This window comes from Arvicanthis niloticus, chromosome 5, assembly GCF_011762505.2.
Source record: "Arvicanthis niloticus isolate mArvNil1 chromosome 5, mArvNil1.pat.X, whole genome shotgun sequence".
NCBI lineage: Eukaryota > Metazoa > Chordata > Mammalia > Rodentia > Muridae > Arvicanthis > Arvicanthis niloticus.
In genome coordinates this window covers 92,366,498-92,380,446 of record NC_047662.1, presented here as the reverse complement: position 1 = coordinate 92,380,446, position 13,949 = coordinate 92,366,498, and the positions used below count along the sequence as shown (strand labels likewise).

Sequence of the window (13,949 nt, the reverse complement as noted above, 5' to 3'; positions counted from 1 at the left end):
ATGACTTGTTATCTTTAAGTTCTGCTCCTGTAACTCCACCTATTTTGCTCACCACATCTCCCATTTGGAAACCCTTTACCTTTGATCCCTGTACTGGCTATTTTTGTGTGTCAACATGATACAAGCTGGAGTTATCATAGAGAAAGGAGCTTCAGTTGAGGAAATGCCTCCATGAGATCTAGCTGTAAGGCATTTTCTCAATTAGTTATCAAGAGGGGCGGGCCCATTGTGGGTGGTGCCATCCCTGGGCTGGTAGTCTTGGGTTCTATAAGAAAGCAAGCTGAGCAAGGCAGAGGAAGCAAGCCAGTAAGTAACATCCCTCTGTGGCCTCTGCATCAGCTTTTGCTTCCTGACATGCTTGAGTTCCAGTCCTGACTTCCTTTGGTGATGAAGAGCAATGTGGAAGTGTAAGCTGAATAAACCCTTTCCTCCCCAACTTGCTCCTTGGTCATGATGTTGGTGCAGGAATAGAAACCCTGACTACGACAAGCTCCCAAAGCCTTGTCTTCCTCACACTCAATGCTGACCTCCTGAGCCCTGCCTTAGGAGGAGGCAGCCTGTGTACACAAATTTTAGAACACTTACTTCAATTGTTTCCTTTAATTAATTTGGTCATGATGATTTGTGTTGGTGGTCTTTCTACTCCAATTTATGGGATGAACGAAACAAACACTAGGGCTATAAAAGAACAGAGACTGGCTGCTACCAAGTCTTAGAGTTTCATTTAAAAAAAAAAAAGCTAGAATTTGAACAGGAGCTATTTTGACTGTGGAGGCCTGCAAAATTGTAGAACACATAGTAGAAGAGTATTTGCTTATCTTGTGGGGAAAATTATGTGTGCAGACTCTGATAGCATTTTGTCTAAGCTCCACCCCACAGTTACCTGGCCAGGCCAGGTATACCTGACTCACTATAAAAGGGGCTGTTGGCCCCTCCACTCCTTCTTGTTCTTGCCTTCTTGCTCCCACTCTGCCCCCCTTGCCCCTCCTCTTCCCATTCCTTCCCCCCACATGTTCATGGCTGGCCTCTAGTCCTCTTCTCTTCTCCTCTCCTCTTTTTCCCTCCCTCCCCCCGCCTTGTGCCTTTTTCTGTCTCTGCTACCCTTTCAACTCCCCTCCCCATGCCCTGAAAAAAACTCTATTCTATACCATACCATCATGTGGCTGGTCCCTCAGGGGAAGGGATGCCTCAGCATGAGCCTGAGGAGGCATCTCCTTCCCCCACACATGACTACACATCCACCAAACATATTCCTTCTCTTCCTATCTTTTGATAAACGCAACAGAGTCTATCTGGGGTCTGGTGAGGACTGAGTTAGGTGACAGAAAGAAACCAACTGGTGGAGGGACAGGTGAATCTGGTGTTGATTTAAAAAAACAAACAAACAAAAAACAAAGAAACTCAGTAAGGAGAACAATTAAGAGAAAATCAGGAAGAGGCAGTAAACATCTGGTAAAAGGAGCAGGTACTTGACCAGGAAAGAGAGAGGACACAGGCAGCACTGCCTGGAAGCCAGCAAAGAAGGACATTCTGAAAAAATAAATACAAAATGGGTAAGATCACACTAGATTTCATTAGTAACGCTTAAATATATTTTTGTAAGAGAAGGTACCAGACTTTTTTAGTAGTCACTGGGGTTTAGGAATAGCTATGTGAGAGAATGTGAGAATCTGTAAGTCAGAGTCAGCAAAAGACCATGGATGTTTGTTCTTGTACACAAGAGAGAGACCCACCCAGCAGCATCATTTGATCATCCCCCTTTGTGGCTGGATCTGATCAAAGAGCCAAAACAAAGAAGTTATACCAAGAAAGAAAGAAAGAAAGAAAGAAAGAAAGAAAGAAAGAAAGAAAGAAAGAAAGACAGGAAGGAAGGAAGGAAGGAAGGGGCAGAGAGAGACAGAGAGAGGAGAGAATGAAAGAAAGAAGGAAAGATGAAAAAAGTTTTTAAAACAATGCCATCACTGAAATTATAATTCATAGATCTAAGCATAGCCTTAAAGTGAAAGAGTACAATTATTAAAGGAAGTGGAAAGGTGGCAGAGCTCCATCATGCTAGGCAACCTGAGGGGTCCCACTATCCTTCAGTGACTAAAATTCAGGCCACATTTGTATTTAAATGAAATGGACCACTCCAAGGTATGATTGAAAAGAAGGTTTTTACTGTAGACATGAGGGAGGACAGCCAGAGACATCTGCAAGAGTCCAGACCAGGAAAACAGTGAACTGAGCCCACCAATAAGAGGCAGTGGAAGAGGAGAGCAAGAGAAGAGATACAGGTAAGAGAGAGAGAAAGGGACCGAGAGAGTCAAGGGAACCAAAAGGACCAAGAGAGCAGAGGAGAACACATGGCCAAAATGGCAGGTTTTTATAGGAAAGAGAAGCTAAGGGAAGGGAAGCCAAGCAGACAGACTGGAGAGGTTTAATGGGGGCTTGGTGAGAAGTGCTGAGTGGTGCCATAGGTACTGAAAGTCCTGGCTAGCAGCATGCACTATGGTAAGCTAATGGACACCACAGTGAGCCATCTCACAGTGTTCCTGTTGTTGTTTACCACATAATGACTTAAAGTCTACTACCTGCTCTTTAGGGGTCTGCAGTTTGAAGCATTCATAAGATTTTAGCCCAGGACAATGACACAAGAACACTGACATTCACACTGGATCTCCTTGGTGGTCTGTTGCTAGCCATCTCCTCTCCAAATTAGGGAGGATCACTGGGTTTGTGCCTTTTCATTCTCAATTTTCGATCTCAAAAGGCAAAGCCATAAAACTTTCACCTATTAACACTTCCTCAAGTCCCTCCAAACCACATATAGCAAGAATTCTTGTTTCTGGAATGTACCCAGGCTAAAACTGATGAGATCACAATCTTTGTGAGCAATTTTAATAAACAGTTCTGAGGGAAGCAAACATCTCAATGTCCTTATGCAGAAAAAGTTCATTCATAGACATAAACAGATGTCCAAGTTTCTCTTTTGTATGTTGACTTAGATTTCTTCATTCATAGGAAAAATGAATTACGTCATTTGCAGGAAAATAGACAGAATATGAGATCATCTTGTTAAGTGAAATAAAAGACTCAGAAAGACAAATACTATGTCTTCTCTTTTATCAGAGGTCCTCAACTTGTGGGTTGCAAATATTCCTTTCACAGGGGTCACATATCAGAAATCCTGCAATCAGATATTTACTTTATAATTCATAACAGTAGCAAAATTATAGTTATTAAGTAATTTTATATGTAATGAAATAATTTTATGGTTGGGGAATCACCTCAACATGAGGCTGTGTATTAAAGAGTCACAGCATCAGGAAGGTTTTGAAACACTATTTTATGTGCTTCTATGTGGAATCTAGATTTAAAAAAAAGTTCTTAGAAAGACTATTTAGAAAGAAGGAGATTAACACCAGGGAAGAGGGATAGACATTAAGGGAGGGGTGGTATGAGCAAAGTATATATACTGTACATATGCAAACATGCCATAATGAAACCCATCATTTTATAAGATAAATATAGCATAATAAAAAGTACACTTAAACACTTAAGTACCTGTACATTCTTATCCATTGACTTAAGAATATCACCTAAAAAAATCACCTAGCTATTAATCTATTAAAGTAACTAATGTACTAATAATGTCTGTCTTAATATCTGTCTTAAATTTTTATCCCCCAAGCAAGTTATACAATTTGGAAAAATCCACATTAGATTTGTCTAAAAATCAAAATTCCTTATTCATAAAAAGTGATCAAAGGAATATACCAGAGCTGAAGGTAAAAATGTATAATTCAACAGAGCCAATATAAATAAGTGAAGTCGTTGGAATTCAAAAGCAATAGGAATTATAGCAGACAAAATATCTTTATTAAAGTGGTGATTGCTAATGTCACAGGACAAATTGGCTGATACCACAGGAAAGCAGGTAGCATACTACTATAAATAGATGTACTGTTTCCTAAACAAACCTCCCTAAAACTTAGCTAAAGGTAGATAACAATTTCCAAATAAAAGATCTACACTTGGTCATTTAAAACTGGTTCCAAATTGCTGTAAAGCCAAGAGGGAAATGTTAAAATACATATCCATAATGCTATGATTTAAACTTCTCCCTATAATGTTCACATTCTGAAGTCCAAATCTAAAGCAATAGTATCAGCAAGTGGAGCCTTGGACAACTGATTAGGGATTCACTGGCCTTTATAAATTCAGCCTGCCAAGGCCTGTATCCTTCCAGTGAGTCTCAACCTTCCTAATGCTGTGACCCTTTAATACAGTTCCTCATGTTGTGGTGACCCCCAAACCATACAATTATTTTTGTTGCTACTTCATAACTGTAATTTTGCTACAGTTATGAATTAGAATGTAAATATCTGATACACAGCATATTTAATATGTAATTCCTGTGAGAGGATGATTTGACCCCCCCAATCGGGTTGTGACCCACAGGTTGAAAACCACTGCTCTGGAAAGTATGGACACAGCTAAGCATGAACTAAAAGGTAGACTTCACCATACATTGCCTCTGCTAATAAGTAGGACTTACTACTACTGTCTTTGCATTAGCTCCAGTCTCCAGGTTCCAGCCCTGATGCCACTGATGATTAACTATAATACAGAAATACAAATGAAATTAACTCTATTGCCCCAAGTTGCTTTTGGTCATAGTGTTTCAGAACAACAACAACAACAACAACAACAACAAAAAACAAAACAAAAGAAAAAAAAAAAAGAAAGAAACTTCTAAAAGTAATCACCTACAACAGAAGCCCCATTATAAAGCTAAGCTCCAGATGACAACCCGCAAAGGCCTGTGTTCCCAAACTTCCTCTCTTCTTTGGGGACTCCACAGACTCTAAAACAACTTGCCTAAAAGGTTCTCAGGTTCAGGAATGTGATCTTCACTTCCTCCCTGTTCACCACTGTAAATTTCCCAGTCTCATCCTCAGCCCTATAGCAGACCACCTATAGGGGCCTGCCTTCCCTCTCAGACTTTACTCCCTGGGGAATCAAACAGATCTTCCTGACAACTCCCACCCCTTCCTCCTTGTGGATGCTCTCACCACCCCCCCCCAACCCCCATTTTAGCCATTCCTCCCTACTCCTTCCTAATACCTAGAAACAGTTTCTCCCAAGGACTACTAGTGGCCACACTTGGCAGGGACTCAAAGCACTCCCTACCAGACAGACAACCCACACCTACTACACTCCAAGATCCAGAAACGGCAACAGAAACCAAAGAACCTAAAACCCAGGCAACAAAGAAAACACCTAGAATTACAATCGTCCTAAACCCAGATGCCTAGACACCAGCATAAAAACACAGTGAATAATGGCTAGGACAAGATGTCATCACCAGGACCCAGCAACCGTACTACAATAGGCCATGAGAAATGTTTAAGCAAAACATAAGACAAGGACTTACAACTATTGTGAATATGGTCATAGGTCTGAAAGAGAAAATTAATAAATCCATTAATGAAGTCTATGAAAGCAGAAGCCAAGTGGAATTAAGGGAAGAAAACAGCTCAAGAAAACAGGAGAGTGTTGGTTTTGGGTCTTCTCAAGGAGACTCAAACTGAGGGAAATATGGAAATGAAAAATCTAGAAACCCAAACAGGAACCTTAGAGACAAGCTTTACCAGCAGAATACAAGAAATGGATGAGAGAATCTCAGGTATTGAAAACATGATAGAAAAATATGGATTCCTTGGTCAAAGAAAATGTTAAATCTAAAAAACAAAACAAAACTCCTAACACAAAATATCTAGGGAATCTGGGAGTTGAAAAAATCCCAGATTTGAATTTTGATTTGAAAAAAAATCAAATCTAAGAATAATAGAAACAGAGGATGGAAATGAAACACAGAACAAAGGCACAGAAAACATTATCAACAGAATCATAGAAGAAAAATTCCCTAAATAGGAGATGCCTGTCAAGGTACAAGAAACATTAAAACACCAAATAGACTAGACTAAAATGAAAGTCCCCTAAGCACACAATAATCAAAACACTAAGTGTACAGAACAAAGAAAGACTATTAAAAGCTGCACGGGAAAAAGACCAAGTAACATATAAAGGCAGTTCTATTAGTATTACATCTGACTCTCTCTCTCTTTTTTTTTGGGGGGGGGGGGTCGAGACAGGGTTTCTTTGTATAGCCCTAGCTGTCCTGGAACTCACTCTGTAGACCAGGCTGGCCTTGAACTCAGAAATCCACCTGCCTCTGCCTCCCAAGTGCTGGGATTAAAGGCATGTGCCACCACTGCCCGGCTACATCTGACTTCTCAATGGAGACTCTAAAAGCTGGAAGAGCCTGGGCAGATGTGCTGCAGACTCTAAAGGAGACCACAAACGTCAGCCCAGACTACTATACCCAACAAAACTTTCAATCAACATAGATGGAAAAAACAAGGCATTTCATGATAAAGCCAAATTTAAGCACAATTTATTTATAAATCTAGCTCAGCCATGGTCATTACTACTCTAACCATAGTAGCCAGAAACTGGAAACGTCCATGAACAAATTAGTGGATAAACTGGTACATTTATGCAATAGAATATTAATTAGCTGTTAAAACCATAATGGATTTGGCAGGTAAATGAAGCTAGACAAAATCATGCTGAGTGAAGTAACCCAGACCCAGATAGAAAATATGGTATGTATTCATTTATATGTGGACTTACCTGTTAAGTCCTCAATAAAGAAGCTACAATCCATATAACCACAGAGGTTAGGTATAGCATAAGGGACTAGATGGGACAGTTCTCTTGGAAAGAGCAGGTAGTTCAACTTTTATGGATGGATGGGGTGAAGAGGCACTGCAACAGGAACATCAAATGAGCAGAAAGTGAGAAGAGGGAGGTAAAGGAGAGGATACAGCATGGCCCACTAAAACAAAGGTCCATTAGTGAAGGGTCTTATGGAAATTCAATATAACAGAGGCTTCATAAACACATATGTTTAAGATACCTAAATTGGAATCACCTATTAATGGGGGAGACAAAGCACCAATTAGACATCTCTCAAATGAAACCTCTAGTGCTGGTAATGGATCACGTCAAATGGAGTTTTCAACCCAAGGTACATATAGCAACTTCCAAACAACATGGACTATTGGTTTCTCTCCACAACTGATACTGAGGCCCAAATGCTGAAGACAGCACCTATATAACTCACCCAACACAGAGAAGTCAAGCTGGTGCCTACCTAGAACCTTCACCCCTACGGAATAATGTTCATAGTACAGGAAGGCACTCTGCACACCATCAGATCAGAAAGGTGAGTACCAACCCAGCTACAAAACCTCATTTCTACAATAGTGATCTACCTGTAAAATAAGCTGGTACAATAGTGGCACAAAAGTTGTGGGAGTAACCAACCACTATCTGACTGAAATTAATGCCCACTCCATGAGATGGAATTCATGCCCAACACTGCCTGGGTAGCAAAGAACCTGAGGCTATGTAGGAAATGGATCTAGGGGAAAACCAAATATTACTGTTCTGCTAAAGCAACATAGCAATAGCGAGTCTCCTAACATGATTCTGCTACACTCATATTTCTCAGCCATCATCAGAGAAGCTTCCTCATACAGTAGATGGGAGAATATAGAGACCCACAACTGCATAATGTGTAGAGTAAGACCTTGGGCACCACTCAGCCATAAATGGGATGTCTCCATTAAATCCCTCCCCTCAAGGCATGCTGCAGAAGAGGAGGCAGAAAGATCATAAGAGCTAGTGAGGATGGAAGACAGCAAAGCAAACAAGGTCCCCTACAGGACCTTCAGTTCTAAGCCAGTATTGAGAGGGGAAATAGAAACAATCCTCCAAGAAGCTATATACAATTGATAACTGCTCGCAGAGCAAGTATTTTTTTTCCAGTGATGTCTGAGAGTGTACAAACCGCACTTATGGGTAGTTCCAATGCCTACCAATACATAGCCAACACAAAACGAATTTAATGGTATTTTTAGAGGGTTTTTTTTTTTTTTTTGCTTTGTCTCACACTGCTTTGTCAGGATGTTTTCTTTTAACCTTAAAAATCTTTTGCTTACATATCATGGTTTCTGCCGTTGTTTTTATGTTGTGTGTGTGTGTGTGTGTATCTGTGTGTGAATGTGTCTCATTGTATTTCTAATACTTTCTTTGGGTCTTTTTTTATGTTTATTTGGTCTCATATTTTAAATCTTATTTTATTGATTATCATCATCATCATTTTAGATGTCTGTTTACATTCTTATGAGAAAGAGGAAAAAAGGGTGTGGATTTGGGCGACTGTGGAAGTGGAGTTGGTTCTCAGAGATATTGGGGAAGAGAAAACTAATCAAAATATACAGTGTGAAAATTTATATTTTCAATAAAAAATAACAAAGCTAAGCCCTTCCCTACTTAGTAGTGATCCTCAAATACAAATAACCCTAACACTTTTTTTTTTTTTTTTAATACTCATTGTTGACGGGGATCAGCTCTAACTAGCAACGTAAAATTAGCAGTTGTAGATAACAGTTTAAGAGCACACGCTCTGTAGTTACGCTGCCCGGAACAAAATTCTCTTACGAGTTGTTTAATCCAGTGGCTCAATATGCTCGTCTGTACAAAAGGAAACAAAAACCACAGGAAAGCACTAGGATTCCATCCATGTTTGTTGAGGAATTTTTTTTTTTTTTTTGACAGCCTTTGAAATAGGACAGAACTCTGTAAATACGAACTGTCATTAAGAAGCTTCAGCAAAAATTCGTGAATCGGTAAGTCAGCTATTGCTTACCATTAAACAAGTTTTCGGCATAAGGAATCTTACAGACATTTACCTAGCATCTGCTACCCAACTCCACGTTTTGCAATGGTCCCCTCTAGAAACTGGAAATGTTTTTGGTTAGTTTTTTCAAAGTCAGCGCCTTTTTCATTCAATTAGTTACAGCCTCCGGTTTTTTTTTTTTTTTTTTCATTAATATCAGTAGTCCGTAGAAAAAGAAGCCTCAGAGGATTTCTTTTCTGGCTAGTGTTGGTTTCCTTGCTGAAATATCCTCCGGAGGGGGAATCACACCCCAACCCCCCAAAACAACCTAAACATGGAGGAGGCGGAGCCTGCGGACAGTCACCGCGGGCGCGGACCCGTGGCTTGAAAGGGCCAGAAAGTGGGCGGGGCCGGTAACGCGCGAGGCCCAGACCAGGAAGAGGTGCTGCCCGAAGCATGCCTGACGCAATGTCAGCACAACCTATCTTCATTTTCACTTTTCATGCCCACAACGGTATAGTACCCTACCTTCCGATGTTAAAACTGTTATTTTCTGTCTCCTTGTCGTTTTTGTGTTTTTTCTTGAGGCAAAAGATGAAGCGCCTCAGTCAGGCATATACTAGGCACAAACAGAGGGCAGACGCCTCGAAGGTGGGGTCCTTTGCTCGCGCCGAAATTCAAAGGAACAGTTCCGGCACGGTTGTCGGCTGCGGCAGATGCTGTGTTCGGGATGGTGACGTTCACTCGGTAGCTCCCGAATACAGGTCGGGTGGCCTCGCTGTCCGCTTTCGCGTCGAGTCGGAACTGTGCTGGTTCCCCTGGCCAGCCGCTTTGTGGCGGGTGCGTAGTGCGGCCCTTGGCTTGGCCTGGTGTTCAGGCGGGGAGGGCAAGATTCCCAAGGAGGGACTTCAAGCGATAATTAGGGATGTTAACTGTTGTTATCCGTAAGGTAAGTCGAGAAAGGCTTAGGGAAGCGAGAGAACACGGAATTTTAAAACGAGGCTGTAGAATGGATTCACTTCGTCCGTAAGGTTCACTAACTACCCGAGTTCTGAGAGTAGTCGAGCGTTCACAGTTAAAGGTCATATGTAAGCAAAAAGCACAGCGGAACTGAGGATGAGTTGGAAAGACGGATGAATGCCGACTCATGTCATCTTTTACTGCTGTGAAGGAAAAGGGGAGGATGGTTGTGCGTGCTATTAGGGAGATCCAGAAGGACTCATGTAAGATGACATTTATGCAAACTGGTGTGCAGTAGAGTATCCAGTCCAATGTCATCTGTGGCAAGGAGAATGAAGTGAGACATAATCAGTCGTCTCTGTTATATAGTATGTTATATAGTTATGTTATATGTTATATAACATAACATATAATATGTTATATAGTTATGTTATATAACATATAACATAACATAATATATGTTATATAGTTATGTTATATAACATAACATAACATATATGTTATATAGTTATATAGTTATTTTATATAACATATAACATAACATATAATATATAGTTATAGTTAACAGAGTTATATAGTTAACAGTATTATAGTGCAACACCAGCCTTGGAAAGTGGACAGGAGTGATAAAGGTGATTTTTCAGGTTGAATGGTTTAACTTCCTGGCAGTGGCTTAACGGCTGAATGTTTTAAAATCTGAGCCAGCTGTTTTTAGGAGAAAAAGTAGTTTGGCAGGTGTAATTTTTCTTTACATTACTGTGTATCCTGTCATATTTGCTGTGATTTAGGGGGTTTCTAACATTCTACTTATATGATCTTATTTTTGTTTTATACAGACCTGGTTTGTAGCTTGTTGCTTAACAGGCTTACCAAGCCTAGACAGTAACGAAAATGTATGTTAAATCAATCATTCTCGAAGGATTCAAGTCCTATGCACAAAGGACTGAAGTCAATGGTTTTGACCCCCTCTTCAATGCAATCACTGGTTTAAATGGTAGTGGAAAATCCAACATACTGGATTCCATATGCTTTCTCCTAGGCATCTCCAACCTGTCTCAGGTAAAGTGTAAACTTTTTAACATGTGAAATTGGCAAGAGAATCTGCTACTCTGTGGAGACTTTGAGTTTTCTTCCTTTGCATGTTTGCACTTCATGTGAATTCGTTTGTTCTTCATATGAATTATGTTGTGTTGCAGTGCAGCCGTTTAAGCAAATACTATTGCTATTCCGTCCTGTAGACAAAAAGATAGAAACAGAGGCCTTGCCTCAGGTTGGTCCTCTTAAGCTGTTGGGAGTAACGCCCATACCAGCACTGTTACTTCAGGTGGTGTCTGTCCTCAGTCTATACCTGCTCTTCTTGAAGGGACTCTAGCTGGCCTATCATGGAAACATGGCTCTGGCAGGCCTTGCCTTTCTACACATTTTCTCTGCCTTGCTAAAAACCATTAGATTACATTCCTAAAGCTAGCCACCATGGTCCGTTCCCCTATTTTGGCCACTTCCTCCTGCTGAGGCTGACTACCAAGGGCCAGCTTTCAAAGTACTGAAGTCCAGCAATCAAAAGCCTCCTTTTGACTCACCTAATTAAAATGCCCAATCAAAATTAACCGATTCATCCTAACATGGTGGTTTCCCCTTTATGTTTATAAAGTGCCATTTGCCTGTGGACCACAGCTGTCTCCTGTCTACCCAAAGGCAGTCCTTTGTTGTCTCTAACCCCAACCCCAACCCCAGGACAAATACCCCTTTCCCCTCTCCCTCGTCCCATTCCCCCTTCTCCCTCACTCTTCCTTTATCTCCTATCTTTGTCTCTTATTCCTTTCCTTGCTCAGAACATTGTCTTGGGATGTCTTGAGCCAATACTTGTCCTTTCCCTTCTGCTTGCAGTACCCTTTTAGAGTGAACTAATGGATGGGATGGCTAGAGAAGTCTAGAGACACTATTTCCTTGAGTTTTGCAAATTAACTTTTGCTAAGTCAGTAGAATTCAGAACAGAAAGAAAAAGCTATTGAAAAAAGTGCATATTATAAATTATTGTCTGTAGTCCTTGCTTTGCTTGCTGACGGATGTGACTACCTGTTTTTACTTAACACTACACAGTGGTTTTCCAGAGCAAGAGATATAGTATTAATCCTGCTCTTGAACAATATGATGCTTTGTCAGTGAACTTTCCTTTCCCTCTTTAATTATAGGTTCGGGCTTCAAATTTACAAGATCTAGTTTATAAAAATGGACAGGCTGGAATTACCAAAGCCTCTGTTTCAATCACTTTTGATAATTCTGATAAAAAGCAGAGTCCATTAGGATTTGAAGCTCATGATGAAATCACAGTGACAAGGCAGGTGAGTAGCTGTCAAATATCTGTTGTGTGACATTGTTTCTTGGGAGATCTACACACAGCAGATAGGAAAACAACAATGGACCAAAATATCTTCTTTACACCTCCACTTCCTAGGGGAAGTCAGCTTTTATTGCTTGCCCTCACAGGAAGGCACCTAGTGAATCTGCTTAGTTTCAGGGATATCCTGAAGCTACCTGGAGTTGTTTGTTTGTTTACTTTTGTTCTGTTCAAACTTCCCAGGTAAATGGAACATTTCAATCTTGAAAGTTACAGCAGTGGTTCTCAACCTGGAGGTCAAATGACCCTTTCATGGAGTCACCTAAGATCATGGGAAAACAAAAATATTTACATTATAAATTCACAACAATAGCAAAGTGACTTATGAAGTAACAACAAAAATAATTTTATGGTGGGGGGGGTTCATCACAACCCAAGTAACAATATTAGATCATTATTATGTAGATCCATCATTAGTAAGGCTGAGGACCACTGAGTTAAAAGTTTCTCATCAAGGCAGCTCAGCTGACCCCAGCATCTTTCAAGCAGTTGCTGGTTTGCAACTAACTTACTTGAGAGTATCTCTTAACAGTACTTCTTACATAAGTTTAATGGGTGTGGGAGTGGACAGTGAGTCTGGTCAGTTCCAGGGATTTCCTGAAGGTTTTAAATGGTTTACCTCCTAATTTTAAGGACCTTTGCTGTAGGATGGAATGTTTCACCTCCTTTTAGAAATAACACCCTGAGTCTGAAATTGCTTCTCACCAAGAAGGAATGTTGTCTCTTAGAGGAAATTGCTACATAGCACCTTGCAAACTTTTCAAATCTAATGTGTTTGGCAGTATGGCTCAGTAAAAACTGCCTGGGCAGTTCTTAAGAATACTGATTAGAATCCGTTAGAATACTTATCATATAGAGTCTTGGACAACTGTATAGTGTTGCTTTAGTCAATAATGAAGTGTATACTTGGCCTATAAGCTATGTCATCTTTAAGAGAAGTGAAAGATATCATGAGAGTCCTTCTCATGTAAGCACTCAGCTGTGATTAGAACTTAAGCTATGCTACGTTTAACTGTCTTTGCTGGGAACGCCTCCTGTTACCTCAGATCTTGCACTCTAGTCTGGTTTTGTAAAGAGGTTAGTAAAAACTAATCTTAAATTCAACAGAAGTCTGCAAACTTAAAGTTTTATGCATTAATCTTGGGTCTCTTGAAACTTCCAAGATGAAATCTGAATTTTCTGTATATTTCAGTATTTGAGTTGTCTGCAGGTCTAACTATTTTAGCCTTACCAGGGCGTTCACTCAGCTTATTTCCACTTCCTTCATTTGCCTCATCACACAAGTACGCAGCCTCTCTATCCCTTTCCCTCAGATAGATAACATTTTCTTTGAGCTATGTGACCTCAGGTTTAGAGTGACAAAAAGGGCTAGTGAAAACAGGCATGAACAAAATTAGCGTTGCTTCCTTTAGACACTCCCCTAGCTGTCAGGGTTTCATTTCAGTATGCAGCATAGGACGTGCAACCTCTCTGAATTTTGTTATGTGTCATTACTTAGCTTCATTACTGCTGTTTTAAACTTATTAAGGGCCTGTCGTTAGTCCTTAATTGTCTTATATCAATGTTTTTAGCCTCTCAGCTTTATTTTTATTAATTTTATTAATTCTGTTTTTAAAAGTAGAATTTATATCATTGTATGTTAACAATATAATTATTTCATTGTATAATTAAATTAACTAAGTGTAAAACTAATTCTAAAATTCATACTAATTTTATAAATTCTGTTGTCTCACTTTTTATCTTAGCTTGTTAATATAATATAGGCTTTCTCCTATATTTTATCAAGCTTCTGATTTTATTTATTTATTTTAATAGATCAGAACAGAATTCACCTCTTTGTTGAGTTTTTAGATAGCC

At 39.9% G+C, this 13,949-nt stretch overlaps 1 protein-coding gene across 1 annotated transcript in view; it reads left to right on the top strand.

The window, feature by feature from the left end:
- The first annotated feature begins 9,431 nt into the window (after nt 1–9,431).
- Nucleotides 9,432–13,949, top strand: part of Smc2 (structural maintenance of chromosomes 2) — a 44,803-nt gene continuing 40,285 nt past the window's right edge. The window contains 3 exon segments of the mRNA XM_034502727.2: nt 9,432–9,574; nt 10,531–10,753; nt 11,887–12,036. Coding sequence (XP_034358618.1) covers nt 10,586–10,753; nt 11,887–12,036 — 318 coding nt within the window. The 5' untranslated portion in view covers nt 9,432–9,574; nt 10,531–10,585.